This window comes from Zootoca vivipara, chromosome 15 (assembly GCF_963506605.1).
Source record: "Zootoca vivipara chromosome 15, rZooViv1.1, whole genome shotgun sequence".
NCBI lineage: Eukaryota > Metazoa > Chordata > Lepidosauria > Squamata > Lacertidae > Zootoca > Zootoca vivipara.
In genome coordinates, this window is record NC_083290.1 from 9,434,725 (window position 1) to 9,450,912 (window position 16,188).

Below are 16,188 nucleotides of genomic sequence, written 5' to 3' on the forward strand. Positions count from 1 at the left end.
TTCTCCTGGATTCAAACATAAGGAGGGCTCTGTTCTCAACCAGATTTCTTCACAATCAGGGCACAGGGACAATAGCTCCATAGCTGCCAAGTCTCCCGTATTCCCTGGGAAATCCCCGTTTTTCCAGCTGTTCCTAGCTGAAAAAAATGGATTTTTTTTGTTTTTCCCCCAGTTTATTCTGGCGCTGTGGCCATTTTGGAACTGGGCGGAGCATGCTCAGAAGCGACTTTTGATGCTGCTCTGCCCAGTTCCAAAATGGCTGCAGTGCGATTTTTGGCGCGGTGGCCATTTTGGAACTGGGCAAAGCAGCATCAAAAGTCACTTCTGAGCATGCTCCGCCCAGTTCCAAAATGGCGGCAGCGCTACTTCCGGTCTGCTACTTCCGGCCCGGTCCCTTATTTCTCTGACAGCAACTTGGCAGGTATGAATAGCTCCCAGCAGCAGTCATCTGGAGAAGCACTGTCTCAGGACATGGAGGTTCCAATTCACTATTGTAGTTAACAGTCATGGGAAGACTTCTCCACCCATTTGTTTAATCCTCTTTTTTAAAGCCAGTGGCTGCTAGCACCTCTGATCCAACAGTCTCTTCTTAAAGTCTGAAGTTCTCAACTATCTTCAGAGGCAGCTCCATTGCAATGGAGTAGTCTAACCTAGAGATCACAAGAACACAGACAAGCCAAGTTAGGCTATTCCCCATCCTGACAGGGCCACAACTGGGCCACCAGATGAAGATGAAAGATGAAGCTATGTACCACAGAAGGCCCATGTGGCTCCATAGAGAGAACTGCCTTCTGCATGAGCCTTTCCTTATAGCTCTCCACTTATAGAGGCAGAATCGCAGATTTTCTATGGCAGCGAGGAAAACCGCACTCGGAGCCGGTTGGTTAAAAGATAACGGATTCCGACTTGTCCCTTGGTGGGACCAGCTCATCGTAATTCTGCTCACAGGCGGCATTAGCTGGCACAATTATCCTGCCCTCTCCAGCTGGTGGGTGGTGCTCTGCCCATGTCCGCCACCAATTATTCATCTGTTCTCAGTTCCTGGGGTTAATTTATTTGGCAGTTTTAGTCGCAAGCGTTTCATTAGATGTTTGTTCGCTAGGAAGCAAATGGTATGGATTTATGCAGAGGGGCAATGGGCAGGAAGAGTCAAGTGCAACAGTCATGTAAATGTACTGATGCCTGTCAGTAGCCTGTTTGCTGGCTGGAGTCGAGGTCCCGACACCCTCCACACCCTTCACAGCTACTTTCCAACTATGTCTATACTGTGCATCAGAGGTCTCCAATGTGTCTGCCAGTTTTTGTCCTATGATGCCTGCAAAACCTCTTAGTACAGTGGTACCTCGGTTTAAGTACACAATTGGTTTCGGAAGTCTGTACTTAACTTGAAACGTACTTAACCTGAAGCAAACTTTCCCATTGAAAGTAATGGAAAAATGGATTAATCCGTTCCAGACGGGTCCGCAGAGTACTTAAACTGAAAGTACTCAAACCGAAGCGTACTTAAACTGAGGTATGACTGTAAATATTCCCTTGAAAATCCACAATGCACAAGAATCCTGGGAACTGTAGTTTATCCCTGCACACGGCTACAAATCCTGGCACTCTTAACAAGCCACAATTCCCAGGGTTCTTTGGGAGAAGACATGCGCTTTCAAGGTGGGCATAGCCAAAGCGTAGCAGGGCTGCCTCTGGAGCTTGACAGTACAGTGGAACCTCGGTTTATGAACACCTTGGTTTACAAATTTTCGGTTTATGAACGCCGCGGACCCGTCTGGAACGGATTAATTCACTTTCCATTACTTTCAATGGGAAAGTTCGCTTCAGTTTATGAATAGACTTCCGGAACCAATTACACTCATGCTTCGGGTTAAGTAAGCTTCAGGTTGAGTACTCCGCGGACCCGCCCGGAACGGATTAATTCGCTTTCCATTACTTTCAATGGGAAAGTTCGCTTCAGTTTATAAATGCTTCAGTTTATGAACAGACTTCCGGAACCAATTGTGTTCATAAACCAAGCTACCACTGTATTCAGAGAACAAGGGAGTGTGCAATATTAAAGAACTGTTTCCAATTTGTTAAAATAAAGAAAAAGAATCCTGTGCTGGACTCCCCAAGTATGAACCGGTTGCAGTGAAAAAAAATGCTTTGTAAGTTTCCCTGTTCATTAGGCTTTCCTCCTGAAGTTCAGCCTGGGCAGGCTGTGATAAACTCAGAGTGGCTCATTTCTCCCTTTCTTCTTTTTGTGTGTGATTCCCTGGCGGTGATCTGGCATAACCGTGATCAGCATCTGTTCTGCTGTGCATCGTGTCCTTTCTGTCGAGCGAGAAAGATATGAGCAAACATTACAGAGTCAATAGATAAGACCAGATGGAGAAACTGGGGACAAGGAAGAGTGGGGCGGAGGAAATTTTTTTTTTTGCAAGAGTGTTGCCATAGAAACCCAGCTCTATATAGCTAACCCTCCGCTAAGCCCACTAATAGAAATTACCTGGAATGGATTTTACCTGCAACTTAAATAGCAGGTATAGGCTCTACTGATGTTCCCTACTTTGGATGCCCCAGTGAAAGACCTTCTCCGCTTTTAGGGGCCATAAATAATTGGATAAAGGAAAGGATCAATATGAATTCTCTCAAGAACTAGAGTTATTCTCTCCCTCCCTCTCCCTCTCTCAAAAAAATAGAATGGAGAAGTTTCTTTGGTTCAGAATTCTCAAAAGTTTCCCCTTCTTTTTCTCTTTGGGGTTTTCTGCGTCCTCTAAAAGGCCTGGAAAGGAAATGTTAAGATCAATTTCTCCTTGTATTACAGGAAACAAGACGTGTTGAACAGCACAGATATGGCAGCTCCAGAGAGACCCTTATCTCCACCGCTCACTGCTCCGCCAAGCATGAAGGTAAGCGGCTTATGGGATGCATTATGGCCGGTGCGTCGCATGTGTTATTTGCATGGCTGGGCACTGCCCCAACTGCAGGATCTCGCAGTTACATATTGGAGCATAATGGTTCAGCTTATCTGTTGCAGTCACATCTAGCCTAAGAGTTGATATAGTTTTTGCCTCGCTTCCTTCCAGCATTGCATTCTTGAAAGGCCCAGGGAAGATAATGTGAAAGTGTGCATTATTACAGTCATAACTCGGTTTAAGTACGCCTCGGTTTGAGTACTTTCAGTTTAAGTACTCCGCGGACCCGTCTGGAACGGATTAATCCACTTTCCATTATTTTTAATGGGAAAGTTCGCTTCAGGTTAAGTACGGACTTCCACAACCAATTACACTCATACTTTGGGTTAAGTACGCTTCAGGTTGAGTACTCCGCGGACCCGTCTGGAACGGATTAATCCACTTTCCATTACTTTCAATGGGAAAGTTCGCTTCAGGTTAAGTACAGACTTCCGGAACCAATTGTGTACTTAAACCGAGGTACCACTGTATTATGTTTAATAGTAATATTTATGATGATATAATAATTAATTTTATTAATTTATATACCACTTACAATGACTTCTAAGCAGTTTACAAGCATGGTAAAATTCAAACACAATAAGAGCACACCATACAACAGTTCTAACATTAAGGATACCTGAGTATAAAATAGGCAATCAAAGAAGCCCATTAAAAAACCATAACAAAACAGTTAAAAGAGCAATTTAAGCAGCTGTACCAGGAAGTTCAAGTTCAGGGGAATGCCTAAACAGGTGTGTCTTCAAGAGCTGGCGGTATGCCAATGCAGATGTGGCCTCACATATTTCGTATACGTGAAATACGTGTACATTGTATGCATAAGGAATGAAGAAACACTATGCAGAAGCTGCAGTTGCCGCAAAATTGGAATCAATGGTAAGGACTACCATATATCTATGAGGTGGAAAAGCTGTTTCTTCCATTACAGCCAGGCTAGTGACCTCATGTATAAATGCAGCAGAATGTGTTGGAAATGAAGTGATAAAACCCCTCTTCCAACGAGCAAGAAGATTTTGGCAAGGCGATATATACCATACCTGTCAACTTCCCCAGAAATAAAATGGGACGTCCTGTCTTTTATTGGGAGAGGACAGTGGCCAAAATGGCCGTCGCAATCTTGTGTGATTTTGGAACAGGCATTTTGGGGGGGCACGGCGGTCCAAAAATGCATGTTTTCGGGTGCTGTTCCTGAAGAAAGCACTTGGGGGGGCATGATCAAATGTGGGTCATGTGACTCACACAGGAGTGCAGACCCAGAAGATGGCTTCCTGGATTTGGGGTGTGTTGTGTTGGAAAGTATGAGATACCACTGAATATTTGGGGGTCAAAGCAGGACGTGGGGCACTGTGAAGAAGTCCTCTCCTGTCAGGCACTGCTTGCTTCCAGCACTCGAGATCAGTAATAATAATAATAATAATTTATTATTTATACCCCACCCATCTGGCTGGGTTTCCCCAGCCACTCTGGGCGGCTTCCAACAGAAATATTAAAATAACAGTAATTTCTTAAAGATTAAAAGCTTCCCTAAACAGGGCTGCCTTCAGATGCCCTCTAAAAGCCTGGTAGTGGTTTTTCTTTTTGACATCTGATGGGAGGGCGTTCCACAGGGTGGGTGCCACTACCGAGAAGGCCCTCTGCCTGGTTCCCTGTAACTTGGCTTCTCGCAGCGAGGGAACTGGCAGAAGGCCCTCGGCACTGGACCTCAGTGTCCGGGCAGAGCGATGGAGGTGGAGACGCTCCTTCAGGTATACTGGACCGAGGCCGTTTCGGGCTTTAAAGGTCAGCACCAACACTTTGAATGTTGCTCGGAAACGTACTGGGAGCCAATGCAGGTCTTTCAAGACCGGTGTTATGTGGTCTCGGCGGCTGCTCCCAGTCACCAGTCTAGCTGCCGCATTCTGGATTAATTGTAGTTTCCGGGTCACCTTCAAAGGGAGCCCCACATAGAGCGCATTGCAGTAGTCCAAGCAGGAGATAACTAGAGCATGCACCACTCTGGCGAGACAGTCCGCGGGCAGGTAGGGTTTCAGCCTGCGTACCAGATGGAGCTGATAAACAGCTGCCCTGGACACAGAATTGACCTGTGCCTCCATGGACAGCTGTGAGTCCAAAATGACTCCCAGGCTGCATACCTGGTCCTTCAGGGGCACAGTTACCCCATTCAGGACCAGGGAGTCCCCCACACCTGCCCGGCTCCTGTCCCCTACAAACAGTACTTCTGTCTTGTCAGGATTCAACCTCAATCTGTTAGCCGCCATCCAACCTCCAACCGCCTCCAGACACTCACACAGGACCTTCACCGCCTTCACTGGTTCTGATTTGAAAGAGAGGTAGATCTGGGTATCATCCGCATACTGATGAACACCCAGCCCAAACCCCCTGATGATCTCTCCCAGCGGCTGCATGTAGGTGTTAAAAAGCATGGGGGAGAGGACAGAACCCTGAGGCACCCCACAAGTGAGAGCCCATGGGTCTGAGCACTCATCCCCCATTCCTAAGCGACCACAAGATGATTCCTTGAGTTCTTCCCTCCTCCAAAGTCTGTACAAAGAGCTCCACTGTTTGTTTGCATTTTTGTTCAATTCTGGGGGGGGGGGGAGAAAGGATGCTGCTGTTGCCTAGCAACTGTAGGAATCACTCACTGCCATCCACAAATGGTTGGAAATAGGATCGCCACCTGCTTGCTTGCTTCTTCTTTTTTAACCAATTCCATATGGGAGCTGAAGATCTACATGCTGTGTCTGGAACTAGAAGCCCAAATTAACGGCTTGGAAGGGAGGTGAGCAGGTTGGTTAGGTCAGCCGCACCCCCCCCCCCCAGGTAAGGGCCAAAGTAAATGTGATTTGTTTCACTAAGAGGCAGCCTTAGGGGCTGCTTTGAAGATGGGGGAAGTGGTGTTTTGGGAGAGGGTGTTAGGCCTCCCCCCCCCCAGTCCAAATGGTGCCCTCTATAAACTCTGCAGGGGTGGGACATCTGCCCACCCCCCTTACAAAATGGTGCAATCAGTAATGCCAGCGGTAGATATTCCAGAGAATGTAGTCTTCAATATGTAAAATGCTTGGGGAAATGAATGAGATGATGTTCAGGCTGGATCATCAGTACCATGGTACCTTATGTGGTACCCAGAAGTAGATGCCCCTTGTTGCGACCTTTACCCGGGGATGCGAGCGGAAGTCACGCTCCGGCGGCACAGCAGCAGCAGGAGGCATAGCTGCCAAGTACCCCGTTTACCCCCGGAAAACCCCGTTTTTACTTACCTTTTCCCGGTGGTCCCCCATATCACTTCGTCTCCCGTTTTTCTCCGTTATTTTCTCCTGCCGGCGGCCATTTTTGGTGCCCATAGATGGGCGGGCCGACACCGGAAGTTGCGTTGACGCACTTCCGGCCATGCGTAGAAGCTACTTTTGAAGCCGGCAGCGGCCATTTTTGGTGCCCATAGAAGGGCAAAGTGACACCGGAGGTTACGTCGACACAACTTCCGGTGTCACACGGCTGCCAGTCCCGGATTCTGCAGTTCGGGACTTGGAAGGTAAGGCAGGAGGACACCATTAGATAATAATAATAATAATAATAATAATAATAATAATAATAATAATACATTTTTATTTATGCCCCGCCCTGCCCCAGTCAAAACCGGGCTCAGGGCGGCTAACACCAATAAAATTACAATAAGACATAAAAGAAAAGAAAACAATTAATTAAAATACAGAGTAAAATACAATAATAAAATCTAAAATTTAAAATGCAGTCTCATTTTAAGTAGTCTCCATAAATCAAAGCCATGAGGGAGGAAAACACAGGGGTCAGACTGAATCCAACCCAAAGGCCAGGCGGAACAGCTCTGTCTTGCAGGCCCTGCGGAAAGCTGACAAATCCCGCAGGGCCCTGGTCTCCTGTGAAAGAGCGTTCCACCAAGTTGGGGCCAATACTGAAAAGGCCCTGGCCCTAGTTGAGGCCAATCTAGCCACCTTATGGCTCGGGATCTCCAGAGTATTGTTGTATGTGGACCTTAAGGTCCTCCATGGGGCATACCAGGAGAGGCGGTCCCGTAGGTACGAGGGTCCCAAGCCGCCACATGTTATGAGCGGTTTCCTGTTATGAACAGACCTGTGGGACGGATTAAGTACGTAAGATGAGGTACCACTGTACAAATTGAATTTGGGCATGCCATGCGGTGACTTTTTGAACGATGTAAGAAAGCAACATATGTCTAGGGCAGGGGTGTCAGAGAACTTTTACAGAAACAAGAGCATGACTTGCATGTCTGTCTGAGGCCAGGAGTTTAAATCGCACAGGGCAAATAGGACTAGTATTTGCTACGGTTTATTTTTTTTAGTCTGCAAACGTTACTTTGCTTTCTGCATTGTTTTTGACATTTCCCTTCCGTCAAAATTACGTACTGATTGTGATGAACACAGCCTAGGATGCTGCCTTGTTGCATCCCAAATCAAGGATCTTTCCTGGTTAGAACAGTATTTTCCTCCTCCTCCTCCCATAGAGACTGGTGCATTAGGAATAATAATAATGTTGTTGTTGTTGTTTAGTCGTTTACCGGTAGTTGTGTCCGACTCTTCGTGACCCCATGGACCAGAGCACGCCAGGCACTCCTGTCTTGCACTGCCTCCCGTAGTTTGGTCAAACTCATGTTCGTAGCTTCGAGAACACTGTCCAACCATCTTGTCCTCTGTCGTCCCCTTCTCCTAGTGCCCTCCATCTTTCCCAACATCAGGGTCTTTTCCAGGGAGTCTTCTCTTCTCATGAGGTGGCCAAAGTATTGGAGCCTCAGCTTCACGATCTGTCCTTCCAGTGAGCACTCAGGGCTGATTTCCTTAAGAATGGATAGGTTTGATCTTCTTGCAGTCCATGGGACTCTCAAGATAATAAAATAATAATAATAATAATAATAATAATAATAATAATAATAATAATAATACTCCGCCCTTCTGACTGGGTTTCTACACCAATAAAGCACTGCCCCCACCAAGCTTAGACTGACTTCAGCCAGCCCCCACCTGCCTGCCTTCTTTCTTACAACCTCTCAAGGGGTTGGAGCCTGAGTGTCCTCTTCCTTCCTAGTTTACCCCTTAGTCCAGGGCAGGCATAGGCAACCTTGGCTCTCCAGATGTTTTGGAACTACAACTCCCATGATCCCTAGCTAACAGGGCCAGTGGTGAGGGATCAGGGGAGTTGTAGTTCCAAAACATCTGGAGAGCCCAGGTTGCCTATGCCCGGTCCAGGGATTTGTCAACCTGGTCCCTATTGCTCACTAGTGGGCGTTTCAGGATTTTAGATGGGCGGTAGGGGGTTCTACAGCACAAGTTGAATCCTCCTTCCATCGCGCACTGGTGGGCGGTAAGGAAATTTTACCATCAAGAAAGATGCATTAGTGGGCTGTAAGGGGAAGGGATTGGAGAGGAACCCCCCCCCCTCATCAGGAGCAGCCCGTCTCCAAGCAGTCATGAAAGCGCGGGGTCTGAAGGGGTGAGTCAGAAGACAGAGAAGGAGTGCCAGGGCTCTGGCAGCATTGGAGAGCCCCTGCTCCACAGGCAGGAAGAGAGAGAGGCGGGAAGGGTGGACAGGGAGAAGGCAGACCGTAGACCCTTCCCCCCTGACACCGGTATTGAGGAGGAGGAGAAAGGGGAGGAGATTCACTGTCCCGAGGCTTTTATGTTGGTCAAAGTCGCGAAAAGGGGCAGTGCCGGATTCTGATACGGAATGAGAAGACATGAAACCGACAGCTCACTACACTGTAAATAATGTGCACCAATAAAGACTTTTGAAAGACAAGCATGTGGAAGGTCGTTACTCAGGAGCAGTCTGAGCAGCCCTGACATGGGCGGTAGGTATAAAAAAGTTGACTACCCCTCTGTGTTGCCCTTGTAGAACTTGGCAGAAAGGAGGAGGAGGGAGGCAAAAATAGAATTAGTTGTCTTGGCCTGTCATTGGCTCGGTCTCTACCTCCAGTTGTCCTTCCAACCTTCTCCCCACCAATCCCAATAGACCTCAGCCACCAGTTTCCCTCTTCCTTTTGGGTCGGAGCTTTTATACCAAGGAAAGCATCACAACATATAAAGACAGAGAAGGCCCAGCCTCTCTTTGCTGTTCTCTCTTATCTCACAAGGATAATACAGAAGCCTTTTATGTTAATCCGCATGAGGAGGGATTAGTGTGATTTTCATTGGAGGCTTCAGACAGCACAGCTTCGCGGGTTGTTGTCGTTTTCACTTGCAATGATGGAGGAAGAGATGAAACACACTTTATGCAGACACCGTATATGAACCACCTTCTACTAAAAAAAAAAAAAAATGCAATCTGGAAAGCAGCCCCAGAACCTCCAAACGGCCTTCCCATAATAAGCTGGCAAATGGTCTGCCAAGGGAGAAGACAGAATTGCAAATTTGCAGCAAAAAATATCCCCACCTTCCTGGCAGCGTTTCTCTTCATACAAAACCCTGGTGCTTTACTCCAAAACGGCCCATTGCTCTTCAAAAAGCACAAAGCCCAGGATCATTCCCCGCAGACTGTCTTGAACCCCTTCATCACCTGCAAATGACAGAAACCTGTAAGTAATAGCCCGATTTCTGTATAAAAGGTCCTGCACCTCTCCTCAAAATGGTCTGTGGAAAACAAAACCTGGGGGGGAAATATCAGCACAGCCCGAAATGTTGGGCCTCTCTACTGCTCTGCACCTGCAAGTGAGAGCGGACTGCCATTTATTCCCAGCGTGGCTGAGGCAGAATAAATAATTGGGTGCAATAATGAGCTGCCTTGTCAGTCCGCGAAACGGTAAATTAATCCCGGCGGGGAGTTGTTTGTCACCTTTTGCCAATCACTCCTTCCCCAGTTCTCCGGGCTTCTTATCACATTAAGTTAATCACACGTTGCCTACCCTTTTTTTTTTTTTGAGGTTTATTTTAAAGCAAGCCTTCTGGCTCCCTACCTCGGAGGCAGGAGGAGGGCAGAGAGGTGATAACTAGGTAATGAGAGGGACAAACGCTCAAAGGGTTCGTCCACGTCACCTGGGAGGGCTCCCTCACGGAACCCACACCTTCGGCTCAAGAGTGGCTGCTGCGTTCGCCTGGCCGAAATGTGTAGAGAGCAGGATGCAATGAACCCGTTCAGCATGGATTCCTTGCAGGCTCCAAGCCTGGGCCCCTGGCCTTGACTGGCTTGGGGAGGGGTCTCAGCTGACAGCTCCGGTGCTGAACACCTCCAGCGCCAGGCATTTGTTGCTGAATTTGTGCCGGAGTTCAAAAGGTAAGCCCTGTGCCAATTTCATTCGTGTTTCTGTTTGAAGCCTACCCGACATTTTAGCAGAGGTAAACAAATGTTTCCCCATGCCGTTCCAGTTAGGGGGCTGGTAACCCACGCCCCCAGGCCTGCACATAATCCTCATCCTGTTTTTTATGAGACCCTCTTCCTGATTTCATTTGGGTGACCAGGAGGGGGAAAGACAGGGGAGAACGGGGCCAGAAAGGGGGGGACCATTCACCTCAAGCTCTGACTCTTCTCACTACAGTGGTACCTCGGGTTACAAACGCTTTGGGTTACAAACATTTCGGGTTACAAACTCTGCTAACCCAGAAGTAGTATCTTGGGTTGAGAACTTTGCCCCAGGATGAGAACGGAAATCGCGCACTGGCGGCCCGGTGGCAGCGGCACACCCCCATTACTGAAAGCGTGCCTCAGGTTAAGAACGGTTTCAGGTTAAGAACGGACCTCCAGAACAAAATATGTTCGTAACCCGAGGTACCACTGTAGTGGTACCTGTACTGCCATGAACGCAGCTCTCAACAGATTTTCTCTGATCCCTACTTTAAACCAGTTAGATTATGCCCAGGGGTGGAGGGAGGGATTCGGTGGGGGTGGTCCACCCCGGATGTCACCACTGAGGGGTGTGACAAAATGCAGGGTGGCCCTCACCGCGGGGCCTGCAGCGTGCCCGAGCCACGCATCTCTCCTGGGAGTGACGCGGTGGCTTGGGCGCTCAAAGGCTCCATGCTGCCCCCAAAGGTCCGGCCGCCACCTCACCCTCAGCTGTAGGGTGGCTGAGTGGGAGGAGGCAGGCAGACTCCTTGGAGGCCCCACGGAGCATTCTGCCCCAGCTAGCCCCGCCCCGCAAGCGGCTGGCCCCGCCCCTAGGCGCAGGGCACACGGGCCGTCCCAGGCACCCTATCGGCTTGCTCTGCCACTGATTATGCTTATGATGATGCCCATCACAGGGGGACACTGGCTTGTGTAAGGCGCCCATTGTGAAATAGGGGGTCACAGATAGTATGCTGGAGAAACAGGTAAGAATGAAAGGAGATCAGGCCAATGGCTCATCTAGTCCAGCATTCTGTTCTCGCAGGGGCCAGCCAGACACCCTAGTGGCAGACCCTCCAAAATAGGGACATATTCCACATTAGTGTCATCCTTCCTGTCTACCTCCCCTACTGCGCCTCCTCCTCACAGGCTGGGGCAGGGATGCAGTTGTAAGAGAACAAGGGAGGTGTCCCTCTTTTCCTTGAGAAATAACACTGCCAAAACCTAGGCCAAAACCAACTCCTGGATCTTAGGAACCACCATGCCAAATTGGGTGATGGCATCTTCAGGGGTGCCTGCATGCAGAGAACAGATGGACGGACAGATAACTTTCCAAAACATATAGAATACAGTTCAGCTAAAATTTACTTTCATTGTTCTGGCTGTGGGCCCCAGAAAGTTGCCCAGGAAGGTGACAAAGTGCCTTTTGCACATGCCTAGAGAGGAATGCTGGCGGAAGTGGTACTTGAAGGGAGAGAAACTGGCCAGACTAGTTGCACAAGGAGTTGGGAAGGAACCCAGCGCTACCTCCCCCTGCCCCAATGTGCTTAAGCAGCTACTGGAAGATAAATATCTACGAGAGGCCAAGTTTACGCCTGCCCGACTGAGCAGCCAAAAGAGTCAGGAGAGCAGTAATTTATATGGAGAGAACAGAAGGTTCAAAATAGCTGTGGGGAACCTTAGGCTCAGCCAATGTTGCTGAACCAGAACTCCCATGGCCAGGGATGATGGAAGTTGATTTTAGCAACATCAGGGGTCGGCCTTGGGCTCAAGTGGCAGTTAGGCGTTGGTTGATCTTATGTTGGGCCATCACCTGCCCCTCCAAGCTTAAGGATATTCCGTTAAAGGACTCCGGGGGTGTGGATCTCATCCGAAGCCCGGTGGCGGGGCTAGGGCCAAGACACGACCCCGTCGGGAACCCAGGGGGAGCTCGAGTTGGTTTGCATTGACGGGGCTCCCCCTACAGGTGGTTGACCCTTGCAGGACTCCCTGCGTGACGGATGTCCCTTCAGGACACTCCATTCTGTTCCTCCTCCCTTATTGTTTTCACCCCCTCCTGGACAACCAATCAGCATCCATTTGCCACAGAGGACACTCGGTCCACATGGGGCTGTTTTGTTTTGTTTTCCCTCCTTAGGCTTCCCCTCCAATAGTTTGTCCTTCTGCAAACCTTGGGGCTTGCTTGCAAAAATGTGTTTACATTATTATCATTATTACATTATTATTTATTGAATATATATATATATATATATATATATATATATATATATATATATACAGTATATATATACAGTATATATATACAGTATATATATACAGTATATATATACAGTATATATATATATATATATATATATATATATATATATATATATCCTGGCTTTCCACCCAAATGAGCCCTGGCCTCAAAACTCGCCAAAGCTACATGCTAAAATGTGCTTATCTGGAGAGATTTGCCGTGAAATCCTGGTAAACCATTTATTCTTGGTAAACCAAGGGGTCTTTTCCAACTTTATGATTTTATGAAATAGATCATCGGTTAGATTCTATTAAAAATGTGCTACTTTAGGGGGAAATGCATTGCGAAAATGTAGACAATAGGCAAAATTGCATACGAGTGAGCATGTTAGGAGAAATCTGTTGATAATTTTTCATGAGGTCTTGGGGAAGAAAATATGCACCTCATTTTTTGGCCCTTTCTAGGCTCTTCTAGCACCATTTTTTCCATTTTTAAAAGTAAGCTATTGGTTTGGTGCAATGCGTGTGTGCACGATCGTGTGTCAATTGGTAGTGTGTAAATTGGTTGTTGGCTGTACTCGTTTTGCAGTTATTTCCCACCCTCTGAAACCCCTTCCCTCATACCTCAAGGATCTGGCGAAATGACTGCCAGCATTTCATTTATTTATTTGTACCCAAGCACATGACTATGTTGCTCTCTTGGGAATTTGACCGGAGCTGTTTAGAATCAGTCTAGATTCGGGGCGCGTTATTGTTGCCATAACTTATTTTGGGAGACAGAAAAGCATGAAACGGAACAAAAAACTTTTACCTTCGCTCGATGGATGTTGTGTACACATGCAAGCAAGGGGGCGGCAAGTTGCTTAGTCTCCTAAGACTATGTTGTTGCTGCAATCCAATTACATCCTTTGTCAGAGAACCTCCCTGATGAGTTCTTAATTCTATGAATCGACAGTGGGTGAATTGAGAGCGTCTCTGCATATTATTATATGATGTCTTTAGAAGCACAAAACAAACAAATTAATCCCAATGTACCACTCTTGGTGGATTGCCCCTCCCCCTCCCCCTTTGCTTTAACGATGTTTCTGATAGAAAGCTGAAATTTTAATGACATTCTATAGGGGGAGCTGAATTAGCCTCACTGCATCTGAACTGCTGTTCGGCTTTTTATTATTCCTTGTAAATTTCAAGACCACAACATGTGCAGCGGTGGAACACTGCCTTAAGAGCAGTTTTCATAAATATTTACTTATTTAAATTTGCACCTTGTGCCGTTTTGAAGACTCGAGGCAGAGGCTCGAGTCTTTTTTTAAACAGATTTGGCTTTTTAAACAGATTTTTTTGCCATTTTTATTAAAAAAACAATAACAAATGGGGGGGGGAGGGAAGGTGAGCCCTATACAAGTAAAATAACATTCACCAAAAAGGAGGTGAGGACAGCACAAAGGGTGGGGTATTGAAACAAACTACCCTAAACTGAGGACTTTTCAGCATCACGCTCAAGAACACAACATCTTTAGCCCAAGAAGGGAAGACAATGGCTGAGTCGGTAGAACATGAGACTCTTAATCCCAGGGTCATGGGTTTGAGTCCCACACTGGGCGAAAGATTCCTGCATTGCAGGGGGTTGGACTGGATGACCCTTGTGGTCCCTTCCAACTCTACAATTCTACGATTCTATGGTTCTACAGGACTTAGACCTCTTGATATGCCCCGCTTAGCCATATAAGCAGGAGGGTCCACAAATGCAAAAGACGTGGCTTACCAGATTTTGAAGAAGTGCTGGTAAAATACACATCTTTCCAATGAAAGAGCCCCTATCCCCTTCAAAGTCCAAAGTCTAAAATTTCAGCAGGGTGAGCAGGAGAATCCTCAAATACAACGGGGCTGGCACCCGCCTTTGAAGAAAGCGAAGCAATGCCTTTTGCATCTAAAGTGGGTGGGCATTTAAAACCAGTACATGCAGAGTCTAAAATTACCTAACTGCCCAGCTGAAAATTGGCAGGAGAGGCCCCCACCCAGTGGAGGAGCTTCATGCTCCAGCACCCGGGGGGGGGGCAGAGAGCAGGCGGGCGTGGGGCTGGTGCATGTCCCAGGGACGTGATGCGTGTCCTGAGGGCGTGGCGTGTTGCCCACAGGGACACGGTGCACATCTGGGGGCGTGGCGCCCAGCGCGGGCAGGGGGGCAGCTGCGATGGGACCCCACCGGGATTGTGCTGCCAGGGGCAGTGCGCTCCCCCCGCACTCCTCTTCCTCCGCCAGTGCCCCCACCCATGTGTCCTTGAAGTCATGCTCAGAACTAGCTTAGCTGAAAGATTTTCAAATATACTTTCCCCAAAAAAACGGAGGCTTTTTTATTGGGTCATATAGGACAAGAGATTGTAAAAGGAGATCAAGTATTATTTATGTATGCGACAACCGCGGCAAGGACTTTGTTAGCCCAAAAATGGAAAACTCAGGAGTTACCGACGATCGAAGAGTGGCAGACAAAAATGATAGACTTGACTAGCAGGATCTGAAACCAGGGAGAGGCAAAGTTCCAAAAAGACTGGAGTAAATTTGTGGACTATATGGAGAGGAATTGTAGAAGTTTAAAGACACTTGCAGGATTGAAATAAATCCTACGAAATGACTTTAAATAGAAGGAGTAAAGGAACTGCGAGACAAGAGTTGATAAGAAAACCAGATGAGGGGAGGGAGGGAAGTCAAAGCTCAGCAGAGCATTGGGAATTTGAGATAGGGGAATGTTTGCTTATATAAAAATATTACCAGAACTAGCTTAGCTGAATCTGCTGTTAACCTTCCCCTCACAATGCTCCAGGCCATTCCTAATAAGTATGTGTCGTTGTCGTCCCCCCCCCCCCACTTTTCTAATACTTTCTGGCTCTCTCCCGCAAGGAGAAGAGGGATTACTCCCGCCTGTATCATGCTCAGCTTGTAGAAAAGACCCCAGAATTCTCTCCCCTTGTTGCAATGTTGCAGCAAACTGTTAAACCTTTTAAGCACCTTCATTGCACAATGTGTGTTTCTTTGGGGGAGGGAGAGAGGAAGTGAAAGAATAATCAACAATGAACTGAAAGTTTGCCAGCTGGCACCTAGAGTCTGACTTTGAGAGGCCTCTAACTAGGTGTCCCTGGGAAATCGGGACACTTGGAGGATATGGTGTGTGAAGAAATTAGGCTGCGACACAAAGGCAAACTCCATATTTGTGGCCATGTCCGCCGTTGGCATGTGGTCCTCAGAAGGTTTTACAGGGTGGGGAAAGATTCCATGCCCCAGGGCCTTCTCTAGCTCCTCTCTGAGAGAGTGGATTGCTGAGAAAGCAGCAGGCAGCGAGGGAAAAGCCGGTTTGCTGCTTCAACCCAGGATGTCACCAACAATTTGCAGTGGGTGGGAGTTGAGGGATCCTTCCAGGCAGCAGAGGGCTGGAGTATCTCAGGAGCCCAACAGCCCCCCAGAGACTGTCATGTTCAATTTACCAACCTGTCTGCATGCAACGATTGCTTCACACAACTGTGATCGTAGCCCTCTGAGTCAAAGGAGCATCCAGATCTGTAGGCTGGCATGATGGAAGGATGCCTGCGTTTCGTCAGGGCCACATCAACCTTCCAGAAATGGGAGGCTTTGGACACAAAGCATGCCTACGAGTGGGCAACATTTTCAAAGCAGGTTCAGCATTTGAACT

The 16,188-nt window shown here is 47.7% G+C and overlaps 1 protein-coding gene across 5 annotated transcripts in view; it reads left to right on the top strand.

Annotated features, from left to right (window-relative positions):
- Positions 1-16,188, top strand: part of RAP1GAP2 (RAP1 GTPase activating protein 2) — a 160,807-nt gene that overhangs the window by 83,510 nt on the left and 61,109 nt on the right. For 4 of the 5 annotated variants that reach the window (XM_035138755.2, XM_060268371.1, XM_035138760.2 and 1 more), the window contains one exon: positions 2,810-2,894. In XM_035138755.2, coding sequence (XP_034994646.2) covers positions 2,810-2,894 — 85 coding nt within the window. Of the gene's footprint in view, positions 1-2,809; positions 2,895-7,612; positions 10,218-16,188 lie in introns of those variants that run through there. The other variant, XM_035138759.2, reaches the window with a different exon arrangement.